General features: G+C 56.4%; 6 protein-coding genes across 6 annotated transcripts; 3 read left to right on the forward strand and 3 right to left on the reverse strand.

Moving 5' to 3' along the window:
• Positions 1-1,057: 1,057 nt before the first annotated feature.
• Positions 1,058-1,693, forward strand: B0I36DRAFT_359024 (uncharacterized protein; the record flags this gene model as incomplete). The annotated part of the gene is made up of 1 exon (XM_046158063.1): positions 1,058-1,693. The coding sequence occupies one exon, from the start codon at positions 1,058-1,060 to the stop codon at positions 1,691-1,693; it is 636 nt and encodes a 211-aa protein (XP_046016428.1).
• Positions 1,694-2,618: 925 nt separating this feature from the next.
• On the forward strand, positions 2,619-4,246 carry B0I36DRAFT_313747 (zinc-binding dehydrogenase). Its single transcript, XM_046152669.1, has 2 exons — positions 2,619-2,983; positions 3,114-4,246. Exons 1-2 carry the CDS (start codon positions 2,778-2,780, stop codon positions 4,144-4,146), a joined length of 1,239 nt encoding a protein of 412 aa, XP_046016429.1. The 5' UTR covers positions 2,619-2,777; the 3' UTR covers positions 4,147-4,246.
• On the reverse strand, positions 4,247-5,601 carry B0I36DRAFT_380537 (ubiquitin-conjugating enzyme/RWD-like protein). The gene is made up of 4 exons (XM_046160820.1): positions 5,206-5,601; positions 5,060-5,148; positions 4,844-4,975; positions 4,247-4,761 (listed from the first exon to the last, which is right to left on the reverse strand). Exons 1-4 carry the CDS (start codon positions 5,256-5,258, stop codon positions 4,586-4,588), a joined length of 450 nt encoding a protein of 149 aa, XP_046016430.1. The 5' UTR covers positions 5,259-5,601; the 3' UTR covers positions 4,247-4,585.
• A 410-nt stretch (positions 5,602-6,011) lies between these two features.
• B0I36DRAFT_237648 (uncharacterized protein) lies at positions 6,012-10,665 on the forward strand (the record flags this gene model as incomplete). The annotated part of the gene is made up of 2 exons (XM_046149546.1): positions 6,012-6,181; positions 6,240-10,665. The coding sequence occupies 2 exons, from the start codon at positions 6,012-6,014 to the stop codon at positions 10,663-10,665; spliced, it is 4,596 nt and encodes a 1,531-aa protein (XP_046016431.1).
• A 599-nt stretch (positions 10,666-11,264) lies between these two features.
• On the reverse strand, positions 11,265-15,307 carry B0I36DRAFT_283000 (uncharacterized protein). The gene is made up of 2 exons (XM_046151532.1): positions 14,922-15,307; positions 11,265-14,841 (listed from the first exon to the last, which is right to left on the reverse strand). The coding sequence occupies exons 1-2, from the start codon at positions 15,134-15,136 to the stop codon at positions 11,706-11,708; spliced, it is 3,351 nt and encodes a 1,116-aa protein (XP_046016432.1). The 5' UTR covers positions 15,137-15,307; the 3' UTR covers positions 11,265-11,705.
• A 5,856-nt stretch (positions 15,308-21,163) lies between these two features.
• Positions 21,164-22,455, reverse strand: B0I36DRAFT_345452 (uncharacterized protein; the record flags this gene model as incomplete). Its single annotated transcript, XM_046156359.1, has 2 exons — positions 21,164-21,415; positions 22,348-22,455. The coding sequence occupies 2 exons, from the start codon at positions 22,453-22,455 to the stop codon at positions 21,164-21,166; spliced, it is 360 nt and encodes a 119-aa protein (XP_046016433.1).
• Between the last annotated feature and the right edge of the window lie 1,080 nt (positions 22,456-23,535).

A 23,535-nucleotide genomic window follows, 5' to 3' on the forward strand; every position in this document is an offset into this window, starting at 1 on the left:
GGGATGAAGGGTGAACGAAAGCGGCAGGCCCCCCTCGGGAGCACTTTTGGGGATCGCCTGGTGGCTTGCCCAAATGGATTAGGTATTGGCCACCCCGGCCCGCAGCTCTGCACTTTCCAGTCCCCCCTCTCGAACCGCACGCACGCAACATTCAAGGGTCACCAGCGCCCAGGCCGGCGCACGACGACAGGCGTCTGCGACCCCTGTAACAACCTCCTGGGGATCCCCCTGAACGTGCACAGCCGGCACCCAAAGAACTTCAGGCACAAGGAACATTCCGTAATACCAGCAATTTTCATAAAGACAAATTTGGCAGCATTTGGCGTGATTTGACGTGAAGCGGGCCAGCACCGCGCAAAACAACAAAGCTTCCAAGCTCGTCCGAGACCAGCGGCAAGCCACAGAGCTGTCATTGATGCAAGCACTTCCGCCTAGCGAGTGGCGCCCGAGCAGAACATTGTCCGTGCCCGCAGCTTGGCCTCTCCAAGTTCGGCCTGTGTGTGCGAGAGGAGACCAGCCCGTCCGTCCATCCATCCATCCTATCCCGGCCCAGCCTCCTGCCTATCCTCTCCTTCGTCCGTCCCTGGGGTTCCTGACCCTGACCCTGGTCAGCCCAACGTCGGAAAAGCAATCACGTCTGCACGCCTCCCGCCGCGTCCATCTCCCCTCTTGCACCACCGTTGTGTCCTTCATCGGCCCAGTCGCAATTGCCAATTCTCGCTCTAGGTCAGAGCTCTCGCGAAACATACCGCTCCCAATCGTGGCCGAGCGCTGCCGTCCTTGCTCGACAGCCTTCAGACCCTCTTCGGCTGAGCAGTGAGCTTGGATGTTAATCTGCGGCCCCTACGACAGTAGCCTGCAGCCCCTTCTCGGCTTCCCTCAACCTGAGCTCTACGAGTTTGCTCTCAATTGTTCAAGTCACTCGCATCTCAACTATACCGACTCTTGCACCTAACATCAGGGTTCGCGACGACTTGAGAGAAGCTTCTTCGTGAGGCCACAGTCCTTCGTAACCTTGCCCATATTCGGCTAGACGTCAATCTCTCTCTATACCATCATGACATCGAATGCCACCAATGGCACGAGCACGGCTGCGGCCGCGAAGCCGCCCACTGCGAAACGGTTTGAGCTTCCGGCCCTCAACTTCCAATTTGGCTCCTTGACCGAGGGAACCAACATTCCGCCACCGCTGCCCTCGCCGATATTGGAGGAGCCAGCCACCCAGCTGCCCCAGACTCCAAGGGCGAAGACCGCCAATGGGGCGCCTGCAGGGCTGGACGGAGCGGGCAATTCTGTCACTGTCTCTTCTGGTAGTGGTAAGAAGTCGTCGGATGCTGTGCCTGTGTCTCCCACTGGCTCAAGTCGAGGCAGCCTGAGGCGGTACCTCAGCAAGTCACTCCTCAACGCGTCCTACGAGGAGCAGGCGCCTGCGAATGGCCAAGGCCCGCCGCGGCCACCCAGCCGGACAGCCAGCGTCCTCGACGATAGGAAGGCGAAACGAAGCAGCGGGTGGTTCAGGCGCTTAACATCGAGCGACGGGACGAACAAGCGCACCAGCCTGGCGTTACAAGACAGCAACACTCCTCAGCCAGCAGCGACAGGCCCGCCGCCTCCCAAAATCCCAGAAATGAGTCAGTGGAAGGCTCAGGTCGATACCTCGCTGGGCGATGACCTGTTCAAAAGCATTCGCTGAAACGGGAGCCGCCGATGTCTTTTCACCTTTGCCTTTGCCGGCGCTTCTGCCTCCGATTGGAGATGTCTTTTTTGTCCCCTTTTGCTTCACTTTCGGACTGCTTGTGAGGGTTCGTAACCAGCGACTACTACGCCTTAATTACTAGGAGCTGGGTTGAGCTTTGCTCCGATCAATGTCCGTCTCGGCAAAATGCACTACAAAGGGAGTGCAAACACTTTTGATACCCAGCTCATGTATGAGCTCACATACACCATCACACCCAGTCGGATGTTTTCTCTGTCCGGTTGTCTGCATCTCACGACGTTTACTCCAGATATTGGCATGCCCAAAATTCATGCATTATGCTCTTCTTGTCTTTGATATTCATCACACACACTCTCTCTCTCCTTCTCAATGTATAATGGTCTAGTTGGGGGAGATGCCCTCTGACACAGAGCGGCAAGCGGTACACAATCCAGCCGGGAATGTCCATGCTTGGCTTCCATAAAATACGGGATTTCCTCATACCGAGTTCCATCTTAGGAGCTTGACTCTATATCTTGATCTGGTTGTCCTTGTTGTGCACATGAAGCCTCGTGCCCAGACCGGTGAGCCAGGTCTTCTTCGGCTTTGCGGGAATCAAAGTTTGGCGGGTTTTTATTTTATTTTCAACCAAACTGTGCATGCAGAACACCCGTCGACGTGCAATGGCTGAGGTTGCCCACGCATTGGCAGCATTGCCGGAACCGACGGCTTTTTCCGATTTTCTGCGCCCAGGGCAGTATACTGAGAAGACAACCCGCTCAAGACGCCGTCTGCATTGTGACGGTGGTTCGGATGCTGTAGCTCCAGTGGGGGTGGCAGTCCCGTTTCCCCGGAATATGGGGCCATTCTTGGAGGTGTGTCAGGAAAACGTCACTGGTCGGCCCAGCCTTGGAGCTCCATTCGTTTTAATCGTAGCAGCCGAGCTCTGCACCCATAAGATCGAGGAGCAATCCAAACCTTTCGTTGTCCGCAGTACGACAGCGGCCCAGGCGGCCTTCAATAAAGTACGCCCGTTCACAATCGACGCATCGACTAGACGCAGCGAATCGGCGAATAGGCCATGAACTCGATAAAGCGCCTCAGCCCCGCGGCTGCACGCGGCACATCGGCGCTCTTGCGACAAGCCGGGAGACCACAACAGACAAGTACCACAGCACAAAGGCTTGGAGCGTGGGAGCCTGTCCGCCACAAGTCGGGTCCGTATGGCTACACGCAGGCCAAGTCGCTCGTTTATAGCAAATATGGCGAGCCAAAGGACGTGCTCAAGTATGTCCCCCTGACTTGAATTGCCTGGGCACTTACGGGCAGTGATATCTCCAAGACGACATATCACGATTTTGTTTTATCTTCGCAGCCTCGGCAATCATGATGCTGACAGCACTGATTCCTACGACAGGCTACATACGCACTCCATCTCGCCATCTTTCCCGCAGTCGACGGTCCTGCTGCGGACGCTCGCCTCGTCCATCAACCCGGCCGACGTCAACACGATCCAGGGCACGTACGGCGTGAAGCCGACATTCTCGCCCCTCATCGGCACCACGGAGCCGTCCGTGATCCCCGGCAACGAGGCCGTGTTCGAGGTCGTCAACGTCTCCTCGCCCGACCTCAAGGTGTCCAGGGGCGACTGGGTGATCCCCGCCAAGACCGGGTTCGGCACGTGGCGCACGCACGCGCTGGCCCTGGAGGGCGACGTGCTCCGGGTCAACAAGCAAGGTCTGAACCCGACGCAGGCCGCCACGGCGTTTGTCAACCCGTGCTCAGCGTACCGCATGCTGCGCGACTTTGCGGAGCCCGCGCTGCGGGAGGGCGACTGGTTCATCCAGAACGGCGCCAACAGCGGCGTCGGCCGCGCGGCGATCCAGCTCGGCAGGCTGTGGGGTTACCGCAGCATCAACGTCGTCCGGGCGCGCGACTCGCCCGAGAAGACGCAGGAGCTCAAGGACGAGCTGGCCGCGCTGGGCGCGACGCACGTCGTCACCGAGGACGAGTTCCTCAGCAGGGAGTTCAAGGACATGGTGGCCCAGTGGACCCGGGGCAGCCGCGAGGGCATCAAGCTGGGCATGAACTGCGTCGGCGGCAAGTCCGCGCAGACGATTGCCAAGACGCTCGGCCCCGGAGGCGCCGTGGTCACGTACGGCGGCATGTCGAGGCAGCCGGTCGCGCTGCCCACGGGCTTGCTAATCTTCAAGAATATCCGGTTCTTGGGATTCTGGCTGAGTCGCTGGGCGGACCGGGATGTGGCGGCAAAGGAGAGGACCGTCAACGAGATTCTGGATCTCATCAGGGAGGGCAAGTTCAAGGACGTCCCTACCGTAGAGGTCCCCTGGAGCTGGGAGACCGAGGAGGGAGTGCTGCGAGACGCTGTGCAGGGTACACTCGAGGGATTCCGCGCTGGAAAGGGCGTTTTTGTGTTTGGCGAAACGTAGGAAGCCGAATAGGCAGGCCTTGATATTTTGGCAATGAATAAACCAGGCTCCGCCGACGCTGCGTGGGCTCTTCACAATAACAATAATGAGGTAATCCAAAGGGCGAGGCATTCATGACATTGGTCTTATCATCAAATTCGTAATGGTCTCAGAATCCCCGACTCCGGAGCAATTGTCATGTGCGATACCAGGAACGGCGCCGTGGAACACAAATATACAGCAAAGCGTCGTGGCCTTTCCCAGCGCCGAGCACAAGCTTGCACCCAATCCTGTCTCTATACTGAAGCCTTCTCCGACAATGCATCAGCTTGCCGGCATGACTTGTCCGACCTGGACCTAGACGTCACTTGTGACGAGCATCCTCCACCCTGCCGGACAAACGCGAAATCCTGCCGGAACGAGGCGGCTCTCCAGTCGTCGCATCCTCCGTACCCGCTCTCTAAGGCTTCGCATACTGCTGTGTCCACTCCTTGGCTGTTGCGATAGCCTTGTTCTCGTCCTCTTTCCAGCTCTTTGCTACATCAGCGGCAAGCGGGTCGTCTGGGTTGGGAGCTCCGAGGAGGGCCTGGATCGACAGGAGGATCGTTCGAATCTGAAGGGCGGGCGACCAGTTATCTGTGGTGATGAACCGTTCATTAACATCTCTGGTCTGTACTCATGGGGGGCGAGGTGTCTTATTTGCGGACGACAAACTTACTCTTCAACACGTCAAGACAGATCCGCCCGAGCTTGTCCACGTTTGGGTGGTAGATTTTGGTGAGAAACCGGATCTTGGGCGGGACCATCGGGTAGTCGTCTGTGAGGAAGAGCTCGAGCTTGAAAATGCCACCTGCCATTTAAGCACCTGTTAGGTTCGAAGCTGGTGAGGCTTGTTGTCCTCGGAGCTAGGACGCGGGACGTTGCAGCAGCGCACCTTCGTATGGGGAGCCTGATGGGCCGTGGATTTCGACGTCAAAGTATCTGAGGTTGTCCTCGTGAGGCACAGCGCTGATTCCAGGGACCCTGCACGCGCTGTTAGTTTTCACCTTTGACCATCGTTAAGAGGCGCACAGCTCGTACGGTTCGGAGATGAGCCTTTCGGTCTCCTTTATGATTCGCTTCGGGAGCGCCATGTTGTAATGTGTGTAAATCGGGTTATGAAGTGCTCTGGCAAGTGCGATCGAGCGGGACTTGGCTAGAATGAAGGCTAATCTACCCTCAGCTGGACACACTTCGCTGGCAGTTTGATGAGATGTCGGTTCGTGGATGACGTCTGGATAGATGGGAAATGTTGGGTCGCAAAGGCTGGTGGATGTTCCCAGCTCGCTGATGTCGAGAATAGAATCTGGTAATGTTTAGCGTGAGGTTGTCGAGTGTTGATCACGACGTCAAAGAGGGCGAGCCCAGGATGTATCGAGCATAGCCCGGCTGTAATGCATACACTGCCGATAAGGAGCTTGCTTGCTGTTGCTGCTCCCTGTTCCTGCTGGAGGGGGCGGGGTTGACGTACTTAGCCCGATTTGCAGAGCCGTAGACCTGGGAGTGCAACAGTGTCCTGTCGGCAGCGCACACTGTATCAAGCACAGTGCCCTTCCTCGCGTGGACGTGTCGCATACTGTTCAATGCATCTGGGTCGCCGCTCGACCTCTACATGTGAATCGCGACAAGTGACATCAAGCCTGGCAATCTCTCGAGGCGCCATCACCGTCTCGACCCTTGGCAGTATAGACCTCGCTAGGGGGAAAGCCCTTTGCCGACAAGGACCCTCAGCGAACGGACGCTCCGAGCCCAGGTAATGCCGCCCTGACGTGACATAGAGCAGACAGCAACTGGCTGTGCTGCTGACGACGGCTCCACGGCTCCACGCTCGACTCGATCGTTCGAAAATGCCATCTTCTGTGGTGCAGACGTGGGAGTCCTCGAAGAAAGGCAAGACCAAACCTATAAAGTCTGCTTTCGACAGTGACACTTTCGACTCTCATGGCAGCTTTCATGTTGATGGACTGGTCGGCTCGGCGACCATCTCACCATCAGGCAGAGATGTCGCTCTTGCGTCGTAAGCTTCGTCGCGCAATCCCTCACGTCTCCAAAGACACATGCTCACATGTTCATAGTCCCGAGGGTCTTGCCATTATCGATCTTGACTCCCCATACAGTCGGCCACGCCGCTTGAGCAGTCACGGTCTCCCGTGGCTGGTGGTAGACGTCCAATGGTCACCATTTGCAGCGCGCGACTATTGGGTCGCCTCCACAGCTAATCACCGATGTCTTGTATGGAACCTCAACTTGAGAGATGACTCGCCTACGGGTGCAATCGAGCACTCGCTTCAGGGGCACAGTCGGGCTATCACAGACATTAACTTCTCGGCACATCATCCGGATCTGCTCGCAACGTGTTCCGTAGATGGGTATGTGCACTGCTGGGACCTGCGACGACCACGCCAGCCTGCCATCACCTTTTGCGATTGGTTCGCAGGCGCGACACAGGTTAAATTCAACCGGCAGGACCCTTTCACACTGGCCTCGTCCCATGACAGATGGCTCCACGTATGGGATGAGAGGAAGCCTTCTGAGCCGGTAAAGTCGATAAGCGCGCATACCTCCAAGATCTACGGCATCGACTGGCATCGGACCTGCTCGAAGACCCTCGCAACTTGCTCGCTGGACAAGCGCATCAAGCTGTGGAATTACGAATCCGCCGACGCACCCGTCAGTGTCATCAAGACGGATTTCCCCGTGTGGCGGGCACGATTCACACCATTTGGGCGTGGACTTTTGGCCATGCCCCAGAACGAGCCTGGAAACCTCCACCTCTATGATTGTGGACTCAATGTTGACGGCGGTACGCACAACCACAGCCACCCAGTCAAGGTTTTCGAGGGCCATGGGGAGGACCACAAGGCAAAAGAATTCCTGTGGAGGGCTCGTGGTGGGATTGCCGAGGACGGCACCGACCAACGCGAGTTCCAGCTTGTCACTTGGGGTGATGACAACGCGCTGAGGCTGCAGCCTATGGAGCCTGATGTTCTTGAGGCTGTTGGCTATGTCAAGGGCAGTATCCCCGAAAGCAATTTCAACATTACTAGGAAGGGCGCCACCTACAAGACGTTCCGGGCCGTGGACGACCACTCTGCAAAGGAGCGCGCGTCTTCCAAGATGAGCGACTCGCGGCCTGGAAGTAGAAACAGCCAATACAGGCGCAGCGCTCTCACCATGGGTATGCAGACCATGTCCTCTCGAAATCCATGGGGCGGTTCAGCGCCTTCGTGGAAGGGCCCAGCAATGAAGGCAAAATCGTCCGCTGGGAAAGGCGGTGATCGTGGCCGTGATCAACTGGGTTGGATGAAGGGTATTACCATGAGTAAGAAGAAGCCAATACCTCTGCCACGGTCTCCGCAACGGAAGGAGTCCAAGGATTCGACAATGTTCAGCCCCAATTTCCACGATCAACATTGGGGTGAGCCAGAAACCATACAGGATGAGATCATTCGTGTGAATCAACAGCTTCCAAACGTACAGTGGGACAATGTTGACATGGACGAGCTCACCTTGAAAGCCTCTCTCCAGGGGCCCTGGGGTGCCGATGGGGACACAATCTATATCAAGGTCAAGGTTGACATCCCTCATGGCTATCCAAAGTCCAAGGCCCCTAAGTTCCTCGTCGAGAAGACGGCTTTGATGGACGAGCAAACGTATAAGAAGGTCGACCATGAAGTCAATCAACTCGCTAGCCAGTTTGCCCGGAGGCGTCAAAACTGCTTGGAGGTCGGCTTCAGCTATCTCCTGGGCGAGACAGACTTGTCCAACAGCGATGCTTTCTTCAAGAACGTCAAAGACCTTGATGATGACGTTGACGGACTTGCGGACGAAAGCTCCAGTGAGGAAGACGAGGACGTCCCTGCTGAAGGCGTAACCTCGCTTTCCCAGGATCTCACAGCCAGCGTAGAACTCGATGCCACACTGACGCCTGCAAACCGGACGCCGGTGCCCCGGACATGCGGGGCTCGGTTTGCCAACAACGGCACGCTTGTATGTTTCTTCCCGACTAAGGAAGAGAAGGCCAGAGCAATGTATCTTTCGGCACCAGGTGAAGCTGGTAAGGACCGCTCGAGAAACGAGCCGCAGTTTGCTGGCTTCGGCAGATTGGCTCAAGAGTTTGCAACGCCTCGTAGCCGATTTATGAACGATGAGGTATCGGCCACAGACGACCAGTCAGATTCTGAAGAAACGGATGTGTCATCGTCGAGCTCAAGCGATTCTGAGACCACGTATATGCACAAAATCAACATGTGGTATCTCCCTGGACGGCGCTTTCGCAAAACTTTCAGTGGCACCTATTCAATGCACTCAAGCGGAGGAGGTACCGGGGTCGGCACCGGCACGGGTACTGGCACAAGCCGCCGACGTTTGGGCAAGTCCAAGAATGTCATCGCCCTCCACAACATTGCAGGCGAGCTTCCGTCCCAAAAAGAGTTCGCGCATGAGTATCGCATCTTTGGCGATGGCGAGGAAGTGTGTGAACATAATGCGCTTGTGGTGCAGAAGTATGGGAGATCAGATCTTGTTGATGTCTGGAAGTATGCGGCTCTCTTGCTTCGAAAAGCGATACCTCTGGAGTGGGTTGAAGCCTCGCAGATGCATGACTCTATGCTTGTCATTGCCAGAGACGCCGTGTCCCGGTTTGGCACAGACGAATCATCGCCAAACGAATGGGAGAAGAACAAACTCACCGGCCGAGTAAAATGGGGCCAGCATCCCCTTGCCAAAGATCTGATTACTGATCTCTTCGTGTACTTCGAGCTCCAAGCCGACATCCAGATGCTGGCCATGCTTTCATGTATCTTCGGAGAGTCGTCAACTGAGGACAGTGTAGCATACGCTGAGTCTCACCTGACCCAGCCAGAAACGCCATTGCCCATGAAGGCCCCCGCTTTCTCTCTCGACTATTTCCCGGCCGATGCCTCTTTGTGGGTAACGAACAGCAACTACAAGAGCCAAGCTACGTCGGCAGCAGGCACCCCCAAGATCGCTCATACTCCGACTCGCGTTGTCGGTTCTTATGGCTCAGACGGCGCCCAATGGAGCACCGAGCCAAACTCGTATTCTTGCGGGGAGACGCCTCCCTCGAGGACGCCGGGTGAAGGAGATCCGACTCATAGCTTGTCGACATCTCCGGACAACAGGATGTTCCGCCGGGCCAACACGGCTCTCTCTACAGCTTCGGGCTTTGCGGCCAACTTCCCACGTCCATTCGCCAATGTGGTTTCGTCATCACCACCAACACGAAAGCGCCCAAGTCCAGGTGACAATTTGCTCGCTAACCTTACCCCAAACATGAACGTGACCTGGGGCGGCTCGACCGTTATTGGTCCAAGTCCGACATTCGAGCCCTCGAACACGGCTCGGAATTCGGTTTCTGATGATGAGCCGCGCAAGGATGACCTGCTGCCATACGTGTGTTATGGCATTTCCACTGAGCTGGAGGATCAGGCTATCTTCGACGATGATGGCTGGCTGAGCGTCCCATTCTTAGAGCATTCGCGGGAACACCTGTATGCTGGCTATCGATATGCCTACGCTGAGATGTTGCTCATGTGGGAACAACCCCTCGCTCGGCTCGAGATCATGAAGTTCAACGTCTTGAAGCAAGACACTTCCATACATTCCTCGAGCTCCTCCTTCGGTACTTCTGGTCGTGGCGACTTCCGCGAGTCTTATCAGAGCAGCGAAAGCCTGAACCACTTGTCATCTGGTCATGCGGAGACGAGCTCGCCCCTCGTCCTACGCAAGAAGGAAATGCTTGAGAGAATCGTCGACTCCGAAGTGGGCATCGATGTCACGGGAATATGCTGGCGCCACGAGATTCATCTGGATCCTGTGCGGCACACCGAGTCGTACGCGACAGCGGGCGGTGCGGTGGGAACCTGCGAGCGCTGCAAGCGCACACAGACACAGCTCTTTTGCGTCTTCTGCCACGAGCCCATCACGGCGCTCTACCCGCCCTGCCTGGGCTGTGGGTGCGCCAGCCATGACTGCTGCCTCGCCGAATGGTATGCCGCGGGTGAAACTGAGTGTCCCGCGGGCGACGACTGCAACTGCATCGAGGAAGCTTGCAACAGCACTGTAGAGTCGTGGACCGTCATGATTGGCGCCCTGCGGCAGGGAAAGACGCGGAAAGTTTCGGACGATCTCGGGTCCTTGAACACAACTACCACTATAGGGGATCCATCCTACAACCACGGCGTCCGTCGCATGTCCATCGCAAGCCCTACCGTGTCAAGCGTCATGGAGTGGGAGAACGTGGCGAGCGGATCCCAACTACCCCTGACAGACGGCCAAGGGAAGCCTCTAGATGACAGCGGTGGCCTGGGCTCCTCATCGTCCGCAGCAGGCTATGCTGCCCACCAGCAGCAGCAGCCGCTGTCCGCAGCCCGGATTTCCTTGGGCAACAGACTAAAGAAGTCGGCTGGCGCGTGGGGCAGCCAGGGCAATCTGAGGAAGAAGACTGCCGGGTCGTCTGCCTTGAGTGGAAAGCGTTGAGATGCCCTGTGATGTTTAGCCAAGATGAGGCTCTTTCATTTAAGTAGCCGTGACTTCAGGGCTTGGAATTGCAATCCTGCAAAATGACTAGTGCACCCACATGGCAGCAGTCCGTCGTCGGGCACCAGCAGAAAGAGTTTGTACCGGGACGGCGTTTGTGGCCGAGAAGTTCGACCTCTGTCTGAATGGAGCGTTTTGAGTTTGATGAACCAAGTCAGTAGTAACTCGGAAGGCTTGGATAGTTGGTCATGTTATTGTATATGTAATTTTGATCTAGCGAAGCTGGTTAAAACTCGCCCAGCTGTATAGCAATATGAAATCAAGCATGAAATATTTTTGGCTTAGGGTTGATTTTTGTGGAATCGTGATAATTAGACACTGCTCCATTCTCAAAACCCTTTCTTTAACGCGACTCCCGTTTCATTTGCGACCGTCACACAAGCAGGTGTCCCAGAACAACTAAGCGCTTGGGAAGGCTGCCTGCCCGGCCATTCATGCACACGGTGTTCGTCTCATTGGTATCGCCACGCAGCTGTCGTTGTACTACGCAGCTGTCAATACGAGCGTGCGCGAGCACGAGCATGAGCACGGGAGGTTGACAGCACAAGAAGCAAGCATATAATCATCACGCGAGCCCGGGGAGGAAGTCTCGGCGTCAAGTCAGACATGGAAGAAACATGAAGCATGAGCAAGCAAGCAGGCAAGATCTGCAAGCCATTGTGTATTTCCTTTTCTTCTTCTTCTTCTTCTTCTTCTCCTTCGCGCTGTACATGAGAGAATATTAGGTATGCCGCCGCTCTGCTGAAGAGCGTTTCTCCCCCCGGACTCCTTCGCTGCAATGCCGTGCGGCCGCGCGGGTCAAGTCTATATATGTCGTTTCTTGTTTGCCTATGTGTGCAATGTCACCCTCTCTCTTTTTTTTTTCCTTCTGGTTCGTCGTGCATGCATGGGGGCTACTCGCTGGCCACCCAAGTTTCCGTCGCACTCTGCGGATTTATGTACGCCAACTTCCATGAATGATGTACAACAGATTATGTACTTCAATACGGCGGCTTCGTCAGGCTGCCAATTGTATGTTCTCGGGACTTGCTGTCGATCCCCTTCAGCAAGGATTGCAAGTCCATCGCGTTACCACTCTCGGATCCGAGTCCGCCATTGAGTCCGCCATTGCCCTCACCCGCCCGGGATTTGATGCTTCTCCTGCCGGTCTTGGGCCTTTGCTGCTGTGAAACAGGGCTCGAAGCCTGTACTGCGTCGGCTGTTGCTGGTACTGGGGAAACACCAGTCACGCCGGAGGGCAAAGGGGGCACAGGCGGCACGCCGCCATCCAAGTCCTCCTGGGCCGTGATTGTAGGGTTTGATGAGAGCGGTCCGCCGTCCTCTCCGTTTGATTTGCGGATACTCGACTTTGAGCGTGTACGTGTCAAGCCATCGCCATTAGCTCGTCCTACTTCTGGAGATCCCTCACTGACTGAAAACTCAGATGGTGCGAAGTCGTGGCTGGCCATGCTGTCGCTGTCATCATCCTCTGATGAAGCTACGTTGAAAGTGGACGGCCTGACAGACTCTCCACTCAGGACCGACTTCAATTGGTCAACCGAGGCCACTTGTCCGCGCGGGGACTGGCTTCTTGTTGACCCGCGACTCGGCAGACTCGACTTCCGGAGGGCAGCGATGTGCGAGGCGCCAACATGTGACAGAGGTCGTATGCTGTTCTGAGCGTACGCCGAGGGCGGTCTGCTGCTAGCATACCCATTGGGATGTAGACCGTTGCCCCCAAAACGGCTGGCAGTACCAGTTTTGGAGCCGCTCAGGGATGCAGACTTGCTGCCCTCCTGGACGGCAGCAAGCGTAGCCTCCCGCGACCATTCTGCAAGCATGTCTTCCCGCATATAGTTGGGGAGCTCGCGGTCAGATTGTGTCGCCGAGGGAACTGCCAAGGTTGCTGACCCAAGTACGGGCTGAGCCATCGTCCTGCCGGGAGAAGACGGCGGGCTCAGTGAGGGCGATTGTGGACGATCTTGGTACTGACCACAAAGCTGTTCGACCAGTGGAAACCGCTCGTCGAATGGCAAAAGCGCTTCCGACTCCACATTCTGGCTGGGCAGAGAGAACTCTGCTCGTGGCGTCTTGAAGGCCAACTCCACGGTAGGTGGTGGGAATTGGATCCCCTCGACCCAGAATTGTTTGCTGCGCCTGCGTGTGATCTCTGCCTGGATGGCCCTGCCAATGATAGAGTCTTCTAGCTGGAATTTGACACTTACTGCCAGGAAATATCCGTGACAGAGGCAACCAAGTCGGACTTTCTGCAAGGGCGTCTCGGCCTCCTGGATATCTTCCTGTAGTCGGAATATCATCGGCAAGCCAAATCTAACAGCATTGATGCCCAGCTTGTCGACAAGTTTAGCCAGAAGAATGTGCAGCAACACAATATCTGGCTCGCTGTCCATGAACTGCATGGCATTGTCGTAGGCAGCGAGATGAAGGAGGCGAAGGAAGTGAGACCGTGGGAACCTCGCAGGTCGCTCTCGGTTGGAGGCGCTGGACACTGCTCTGCGTGTGCCGTGTCCCAAAGGCGAGTCACGACGACCAACACGCCCGACCCTTGGCTTTGCGTCATCGGCCGCCGACGCATCACGGCGGGTTGTCTCACGATCCAGCCAAGTGACCAGGGCATCGGCATAAGCTACCCGTACTGCGGCATCGGGATCGCGCAGCAACCAATGGGTGCCCTCCCATACTTGAAGCGGGACCTTGCTTCTGCTCAAGGTTGATCGGCCATCCGCCTTCGCCTTGGAATTGGCGACTAAAAGGATGGACTTGATAGCCTTGAGGGCCAACACCTTCCCGGCCTCCGCTGCGAACAGGCTATCAAGCTGCTGCAGGTCATCGGAGAGATTGGCGGTGGAATCGGTAGCACCAACGCGCGCCTCGCCCTTCTCAGCGGGAGATGCTGTCTCGGTCGCAGCAGGATGCAGCCTGAGTAACGATAGTATCGTGGACATCATATCCGTTACCTGGTCCCCATAGTAGACGTGTGTCGCCAGATAGCCAATACATTTTTGAATCCGTTCCAGCAGCTCATCGTGCTCGGTAGGAGCCGAGTCGGCCTGCCCGGCCTTTTCGTCTTCAACCACGCCAGTATCAGCCCTGTTACTGATTCGACCACGGAGGGCCTTCTTGAGGAGTTGCAGCAGACCCAGGAGGACGTCCATGACGCTCAAGCCGATCAGATTTACGTCTGATCGCAAGAGCGATCCCACGATTGCGACCAGAGCATTATGCAGCTTGACGTTCTCGGTGGTCAGCGGTGTCTTCGAAAGTACATCCATGGCCGTGATAAGGATGATGTAGCGGTCCTGAACAGGTGCCCACCTGGCTGCCAGGCCAAATATCGCAACCGCCCAGCCCTTGTCTTGGCCGGTGTGTGGGTGGACCTTGACGACAACCTCGTTTTGCTTGAGGCGATCGTTGATGAACTCAATCAGCGCCCTCGTGGCACCGCTCACTTGCGCTCTGTTGGGCACAACAAAGATCTGCTTGAGACACTGCATTGCGAGGACACCCACGTCTTGCTCAGCTAGGCGGTCGATGTCGTTCGTGGAGCCGGAGAGGGCTAGGGGGTTTGTGTCGCCGCCAGTCTCGGATGTCTGAGTTGTGGAGATGCTGGTACGGCGGCGCAGCGGCGTCGTGGTGTCCGTCTTCTCCTCCAAGCTTGCCCGCTGGAGGAGGACCTGCAAAAAGTCCTCGTTGTCTGTCCAGAGATTCTCGAGCACCATCGGCACAGTGATTTCGAGCTGCCGACCCGCTACCGAGGATAGGGCGTCGGACTGGGCAATGCTCTTGATCGCCATCAGGCCGACACTCCTCCATCTCATGGCAATAGGTTTGCTGGGAGTCGTCTTTGTAGGCGAGCTTACGGTCGAGGCAAAGCCGGCGTAGACTTTTGTGATCTCCTTGTACTGCTCGAGATATGACTGGTCGGCGAAGAGCGCGGCGGCGTCATGGTGCTCGCAGAAGATCTCGAAGGTGGGGAGGGAAGCCTCGACCATGGTCAGATCCTGGGATCTGAGGATCAAGCCGAGCACTTTGAGGACGTTGGGCGCGAACAAGGGCAAGTCCTTGGGGGACTTCTCGATCAGGGCGGCGAGGATCTGCAAGGTTACTTGGACATTGCTGTGGAAGGGGGAGAGAAGCTGTCAGCAGGCCGAATTGTTTCAACGAGTCCACCTAGAGGGGGGTTGTATTCGCCATACCCAATGCGTAGCCGCCACACATCGCTGGCCGTCTTCTTCTCGAGGAATTGGCCGACCTTCTGGATCTTTGAGCGGCGCGAGGTCGCATAGAAGAGCAGGTAGCTCAGCTCGCTCGAGTTGGGCTTGACGTCGACGGCACCCTTGGTGGTCCTGGGATAGCACTTGAGCACGAGGACCTGGTGCTTGGGCCGACACTTTTGCTGGATGGCGTTCATGGCGCCTGGCGCGCGCGGCCTCGGACAGGCGAGGGCGACTGATGCTTATGGTGGGACCAGCTGGCGATGCGAGTGAACGGAGGCTTGCGCGGCGCCGGCCGGAACTTGCGATGAAGAGGCAAGAGGGTCGTGGGCGTGCAGCAGACGAAGAGGCTTGGGCGGAGACAGGGCCGTGGGTGGTGGAGGATCGTGAAATGTCTCGCGGTGACGTGTTGTCGGTGCTGTTGCTGCTGCGGGAGGCGCAGTGCGAGCAGAGCAGGAGCAGGCTGGACACACAGCACAGGCCAGGGCCCCTGGAAAGGCGACGGTGCCTAAGGTAAGTGCCTACACTACGCTAATGATTATGGGGGAGGTACCAGCTTGAGCTGACGGGCGGCCGACGATAAGTCAGCAGGGATCCAATCCAAGGAGCAGCTTAATTAGCGGGCCAGGGGGCTCATGTAATTACATGCACTTCTTTTAGAGAGAGAGAGACAGAGAGAGAGAGAGAGAGATCGTCGGCCAGGGACACGGCGATGCCCAAGCCAAGGCAGGACCGAGTGCGGTTGGCAGATTGCCTGTGGTTCTGGCCGGCATGTGCATTTACAAAGCCCACTCCGGCCCTCCCGCCGGATCCAGCGCTCCACGATTGTCCTCAGATATTGGTACCTTAAGCTCCTGGCGTCTGGCATGAGAGGAGCACCAACTTGGGATGGGGGGGGGGGGGGGGCGCCTTAGCTTGGTCCCCCCCTGACGGTTCCGTCCACTCTGCCTGATTGCACGCACATGCATGCCAGTCGTCCCCATAAGCTGGCATGATATCATTCCTGGCGGCAGACGTCACTCACTCGCTCATTCTCTCACTCAATTGCTGGCAACCTGCGCGCAGATGCTGTTTTCTGGATTTCACCCCCAACCAGATGACACGCGATGGCAAGCTCTGGAGTCCCAAACTACGTGCCATAAGGTACGCCATAAGTAAGTACCAGACTGGACCCCGCGGGGCATCATTAGCAGCAAGCTGTCCGCCTCTCTTCTCCGCCTTTGTTGCCTTTTCGAGGGGTCCTTTGCGGCCTGCCTCGACTGCAGATCCCCGAGGCTCGGCTCTGCTCTGCTGGGGGGCCCAACAACGTCGCTTATCTTGCCGGCCGAACAAAAGGCGGGCACTTGCGAGATCGATCGCCGCTTTTCGAAACCACCAGGCGACCACGATCTGCAACGCTGCCGTCGTCGAGGTCGAGGTCCGTGCGGGCACCCCCCCGAGCCGTTCGGACGCCTTTCTCTCTGTCGAGTCAATAGGTTACTGGTATCACAACCGCCTCCCTTCTCCTGCCGTCCGTGTCAGCCCCGGTTAGGCGTCGGCAAAAGCAACCAGTAATGCTTTGGTCCATAGCTTTCTGCTGGTAGTCCGGAGCGGCTGAAGCCCCCATTCCTGCTTCACCGACGCCATCTTGCTCGTGCGCTGTCTGTCCCGGCAGAGCTATCTGAGTCTCTTACGATGCTGGTCAGGATGCTGGTTTGATTGCCCGTTGTTGAGCTCAGCCTGGTTGTCCAAAACGCTCCAGTTCGTCGTCATGCTCGAGTCTTCGTAGATCCCCGTCGCGTGTCTTTGGCAAAGGAGATGATGGGGATGGCTCTGCACGACGAGCACGACGAACCCGAATTTGTCTGTCAGGAACGAATCATGCAGTGGGGAAGAGAAGAATAAAATGAAAACCCAGGCCTGACATGCCCAGTGTTCTCTCTGTCAAATGCCCTAGTCATGGCGAAGCCCTTCTCATTCTGGAAAGAGCCCTTTCTCTTCAATGGTTCGTTGTAGTAAAGTACTCTGTGCGTAATGTGCACCCCATTCCCGGTCTCGGCTGGCAAAGAGGCTTTGTGCTATGGACAGTCGCTCCAATATCCGTCTTTCGGGCATCATTTGACTTTGCCTTTCTTTGCGGCTGAGTGGTGGTGGTTCGGACGGCTCGCCGATTCATGTCAGCATGGTCCGATGAAAATGTAGAAACCTGCCGTACAGGAGGAGCTGGGCAAGTAGAATGACTAACAAACAACCGACCTTGACGCGCCAGACCCGACGGCGGCGGAAAACCGTCAGCACAATCGTCTTACAGAGACCGAGTGGCCGGCTGCACATCCGATATACGAGCTGCTGAAAAATGACAGAAGTGTATCTCAGCGAGAACAAATTTTCAGCTTGTCGTTTTGGGGGAAGCACTTCAGTGACCCAATTCTTCCTCTGACTCACGAGCACCAGGATACTGCGGGCGACATGTGACGGGCAGATCATTCCGGATTCCGGTGAAGCATTAACGCAGGACGATGGCGCTTAGGCATTCGGTGCATAGATGCTCTGAGAATATTAAAGACGCCAAGGCAGGCTTCCCAGCACGCCAATTGATGCTCTGAACTCCAAGCATGATCGAGCGGTAGAATGAGACAAGATATACGGAAGCCCGTGTCTGTCTGAGATCATCACCATCTACAGTCTCTTCTTATATTCACTCACTTCAGGCCAACTTGGCACGAAAGAGACGAACAAGATCCAAGTACCCAAAAACGCAAGAACAAAAATACTAATAAAATAATGAAAATAAAGGGTGGCCCTATAGAACATGTAGCCCACAGCCTCATAGATTTTCCCGTAGAAACACGCTCCACCACGTGCTCCGTCGGTTAAAGCCGCCGCAAGCACATACCCGTGCTCTCACTCAGGCAACGGACAATAACAAAGACTGCGATGCTCCCATGCAGCGCGTCCTTGAGGAGACAGCAAAGCGGTAGGAGATGCCATGGGACGCACCTGGCCCGTTTCTCAAGTGCAAATAACCGGAAGATTGAAAGAACCGTTGGAACAAGAACAGCTAGGAGCTCGAATTTACCTACAGGCCGTGAAGAAACAAGGCCAACTCGCTTAAGACGAAAACTCGCCTTGTCCTTTGCAAATCTTTAATTCCGCGCGTCTCTCGCTCCGCTCGAGGCGCTCACAATCCCCATTGCAGTCCTCATAGCTGAAAGATAGATAGACGTGAAATTGGCCTTCACTTGGTCCGCGTCTCAAGTAGGGTCCAGAGAAGAACGGTTGATTGGGTCATCGAGAAGATTCAAAGTCGAGATCAACAATTTGAGGATTTTCAGATGGCTGATCGTGCAATTCTTTGTTTCCTCCATCTTCCTTGCTTCCGTTCTTCCTTGGCCTTTTTCTTTTTGTCTCGGGAGACGCGACAGAGAACATAGCCAGCAAACACCATATACGATAACCTTTCTTTTTCTTTTCTTTTCTCTTTCTGTTCTTTCTCTTATTTTCGGGCAAAACAAAAGAACCCTCGCCCTACACCTCCTCAGAGCCAGCCATAAAGTCGGACCTAGATGTGGCAGCATGAGGTTCTTGTGCAAGGCTCGGTCGCCGCCATGGATGCTCTACTCTGCCAGGGCAAGAAGATGCTGCTGTCCAGGGATTTTCACCATGTCATATTAGCGGTAGCAAGCACGGGAGATGACGGAGAAGGGATAAGAAAAACACCAGTCTGCATCGTACCGCAGTAATCATCACCAACAGGGTGAAACAGCCAGTCTTTCTTTGCACCTTGTGCGTCGAAACAGAGAGTCGATACGCACGCACACACAAAACAAAAAAATCGATTTTCTCTCATCCCCGAAATACATGGCTCGTCACCGCTGTGAAACCAGTCATTCTCTTGTCTTATGTAACTTCAAGTAAGTCCGCATTGCCACGCACGCCATCTCCGCCTCAGAATTCACTGGCAGACATCAATCGCACGACCGATTTGTCAAATTGTTCATCACCGCAATTCAGGTTTATGACTGGTCTCCTTCGTTGCGGAACCACCGTCTTCATCAAGCAACCTCCGTAAACCAGTGAACAGAGCAACTCGGCAAAAATATGACATATGCTGAAAGACCCGCGTGCAATGCATAGAAACTTCGCCGCGGTGTTTCCATGGCCGCCCCCGGAACGAGCCAGTGGGAATCTAGGTGCATTGACACAGTACGACGTTGTCATGCCATGTTTACTCCATCCCGGAGAATGTGGCTCACTTGTCACTTTCTATTCCCTCCCACCCTCAATACTACCGCCGCCACCACGAACAAGCAACAACTCCGCCGGGAAAGCAGCAACGGCGGCATAATCTCGAGCGGCATTACCCGATGCACGACGACAGGCCACATTGGTTATGGGAGAGTGCTTGAGCTACATAAGGCGTAAAGTCACAGCAAAACTAGTTTCTAGTGCCGTGTGTATGCGTGCTTGCTTGTCCATGAGCATCGCCCGGTAGTCAAAATCAAAATGCCGCATGACGGCTACCCATGCCGTTCAAGAGGTATGATCAAAGCTTCAAACCATTACTTGAGCGTGGATACAGTGAGAGGGGGGCAGAGACCGCGAAGACCCGAAAGGCAAAACATGCTGTACTATACAACTCAGAACCAGACAGGGCCCCATGCTGGCGCCTCTGGGGGATTACGTATCTCATCCCACTGCGCTGCCCGACTCGCAAAGCACCGAATACCGAAAATCCCAGATCACAAGATCGATCGGACAGGGGGAGACGAAGATGTTGATCGGAATTGCATCCGGCTTTTGCATTGGAGGGCGCGTTAGAGTAGTGACACCTCCTGATAGTAGACGGGTGCATAAAGGGTCATTAGTCGACCAGGGTAATTAAGCCGCCGCATGGAAAGACGCGAGGAGGCGAGCCGAGGACGGCTCAGGCGTCGATGCGTGCGTGGTAACTAGCGCGCGGGAGCATGGGATTCGGGATTCGCTGTGGCTCCGTGCCGAACGGCCGATAGGACGCACGGCCGACGGGCGGACGGACAGAAGAATTGCGAGCGAGGCGAGGCAAGGCAACGAACGAACGAACGAACGAGAGACCCCTGATCTGCACATCTGCACAAGCTGTGGCCGCGGACGGAGAGATATGACTGTCCGGACAAGGGCTGCGTAATCCGCGTAAGGGCAAGCAGGAGCCGGTCACAAGACCCTGATCTGATCCCGGGGAAGAGGTGGTGTGCGTTGCAGCTGTGCTGGACCGGGCCCTTGGCATCATCAACTTAACCTTAGTTGCTGCGGCGGACATTCCGCGGACGAAGGCGTGCGATGCTAGGTGGGTTAACCCCGAGACTGCTGCCTCGCCCTAGCCTCCTCCACTCGACACAGAGTTATGCAGCGGACCACGGCCCCTGAAGGAGCCCGGGCACAAATGCGGCACTGGCACTGGCAATGACAATGACACATGGCCTGTCCGGGCCTCACTCGGGTGCGATCAAAGACCGTTAGCACAGACAGGCTCATCCGAGCGTCGGTCGACGACTCATGCATCTCCGCCGCCCCGAGCAGTTTGAGAGTGCCGCCAGAGACAAGACCACAGCCCAGTCGTCGAGACAGGACAAGGTGGCCAGGCGACTGACTGATTGCGCAGGGGGATTGTTTCCTGTAGTGGAGCGGACGCAGCACAAAGCACAACAATAACGTTGTGGGATAACGGGGCCGTGGCGGGTTACTGGCCGGGTTGGGTGCTGGTGCATGTCTCAGCATGACCCATCAGAATAGGCTCAGGCCGGTGCTGATTTGTCACCAGCCGAGTGCAGAGGCACAAAGTGGCCGAAGTGTCGGATCGCTGACCAATCCGCCCGGGTTGTGGGATTCTGGCAATGAAGGGCGCACGCGACGACCCCGCGCAAATGCCGCATGTCAGAGGCTCCTGGGAACGAGTTGATGACCACAGGTGAGAAGATGGCTGGGAGGTGCCCTGGGTATTGGTCCGTAGTGATTGTGGCGTCTTCTGTTTTCTTCACGGCCTCTAAATGCAGATACAACGGTGGTCTGCCACTTTGGCATCCTGACTCTGAGGCAACTCGGGGGCGGCCGGTCCAGAGTTAGCCCGGGCCCCGAACGATGTACGAGCTCGCGTATTCGTAGAGCGCAAGCCGAGGCGATACGAGATACGAGGCCCTGGACTGCTGGTGTGTGGTGTATGAGCAAGTATGGGTAATTAATGATTTGTGCTGTAGGGGTAATAGTGTCTAACGGCGACATCGACCCGTGGTGGATGATGACCCCAGCCACAGCTCGGCACCTGAAGCTGCTGGTTGGCGGCAGCCAAGCTGGGGGCTGGCTGGCGAGAACAAGACGATGAAGAAGCAGAAGGCATCCAGCAGGACGAGACGAGGTCCATTTGATTGACCCACTGCAGGTCCGCCAAGCCTTCGAGAAGAAGCAGGACGGGGCGCTCCTGCCAGACGGACGGCTCTCCACTCGAGAGCCGCAACTTGGGCCTGCCAGCTACATACAGTATTACACTGTATGTACTTCAATCACTTACTTTAGTTAGCACAAGGCGAGCTTGGAAACGTCGACCAAGCGATCAAAGCCAAAGAGAGGCCATCCGGGGATATCAACGCCAGCCCCTTTCTCTTGGTCCATTTGAGCCTCCTCCACGCCATCGTCAGCCCCTTCGGCCGCGTGCATCGTGCCGGCCCCGCGACCAGCCTACTGCACACCTTCGGAGCTTGGTAAACTCCGCCGGCCAACCAACTCGCATCCTGGCCGCGGCACAGCAAAGAGAAAACCCCCCCAATGGAGACTCCTGGTGCCCGGCAGCTCTCGATTGCAAACATCCACAGCGACAGGCCTGTGAGCACAATGGCGCCCTCTTGGTCTCGTCGGCGCCTGACTCAGCCCCGGGCCACTGCGGGCGATCCTTGCCGCCCTGGATCGTGACATGGATGTGCAGTCTTGACAAGGCCCAGGCCCACCCCAGAGTCACCCTGATGATTCATCCATAGCTGCTACGTACGACCTTTGCATCGCGAATTAAGGTCGTCGTCGTCGTCGTCGTCGTCGTCATCATCATCGTCGTCGTCGGCACCAGACATTCACGAACAATTGCCTCGCTTCCAGCATTCGTAGAGCCCGCAGCCAGACCATGACGTAACGCAATTGCTCGATCCTACACTGCACTACCGTTGGGCAACGGCACCGGAACGTGGCCGAGCCATGCTGCTTTATCCAACGATACTAGCCCCTCGAATTACTGACGCGCCGCCGCTGACGGCCTAAGAATAAACTGCCACAACTGCAAACGGCTTCATTCCTCGACGTCCTGGCGGGGTGGTCCCCGAGGGATGTCTCTGATAAGCTTCAACGACATGGAGCTCCGCCAATCTCGAGTCCGCCCTCGCCTGTGCGCCCAGACGTTACGGCTTACCTCGCTCGTTTGCCCGGCCGCGCTACAGACCTCTCTAGAGCTAAGACTGAACTCTGCATGCCGTTCGAGTTCCGACTGATGGTGTGTCACTTCTCGGCTGGGCGGCATGCCAGGACTTCCACCCCTTCGCCAATTACTGCCTCAGGAGGGGTTGCCCCGAGTGCCTGTGCAGGAGATCGGGACAAGTCGTTGCTTGCAACCTAATTAGACTCGATGCGTGGGCACGTCGTGGAACCCCAGCCCGCCAGTCGATGCGCTTCCGCGCCCTTGATAAGTCAGTCACGGCGAACCTACTTACGCTAGCTCGCTCGGGGGCCCTGCACAATTTGAGTTGGCCGGCTGCTGGCGCCGCAACATGGGTATCCTCCTACACCACCATGACGTTCGTTGCCTTGTGGACGGAGCTGTCAGCAGCCACATGTCCACAAATCGCTGGCGCGCGGCAGCACAAACGTCTGACCCGAGTGCAGCAATTCACATGAACCAGGGCTTGTTCCGTTGCCTCTGGAGGGCCTTGATTCACAAACGCAACGGTCATATATACGGCGTGCCTTAGCCCCGTACTAGGGCAATGTCCGAGTGGGATGATCCCGGCACTTCTCAGCCCACCTTGCACGCTGGCATACCTCCCAAGGTAACACCACATTGGGAAGTGGCTTGCGCAGTTGAACGATCATCAGCAGCCATGCACGGCTTGTTCAAGGATCTTGGACCGCGTCGACATAATTTCCTGCAACAACGTTAATTGCCCTGGCCTGGCCCTGGCGGCGCATGCATGCATGCATACAAGCGCGCGCACGGGCGGGTGACAAGGCCCCTAACGTTTGCAGGGACAGACAGCGAGCATGCCAACGCTTGGCGCTGAGTAACGGAGGCACAAAGTTTCCGAGCCCGGCAGGGAGGGAGGGGGGGACCCCAAAGGTGGGAGGAAATCTGCTCATGATGGGGGGATTGGTGTACTTTGTCATTTCCAATGATTCGCTCGTACTGCACTGCCCGCTTTGTTCCCCCAACCTTCCAAAATGGATGAACCATGTCTAGCCTAAACTCCATGCAAACCCAATAAGAAAGCAAAAAAACAAATGATCCCGGTCACAGAGGCCCAGCCAGCTCATCCCGTGTGCCTAACAGCCGGTGCCTGGACCGAAGAGATAGATATATGTGGTCTTTTGTACATGGAAAGCCGGG

This window comes from Microdochium trichocladiopsis, assembly GCF_020744255.1.
Source record: "Microdochium trichocladiopsis strain MPI-CAGE-CH-0230 chromosome Unknown B0I36scaffold_2, whole genome shotgun sequence".
In the NCBI taxonomy this organism is placed as follows: domain Eukaryota; kingdom Fungi; phylum Ascomycota; class Sordariomycetes; order Xylariales; family Microdochiaceae; genus Microdochium; species Microdochium trichocladiopsis.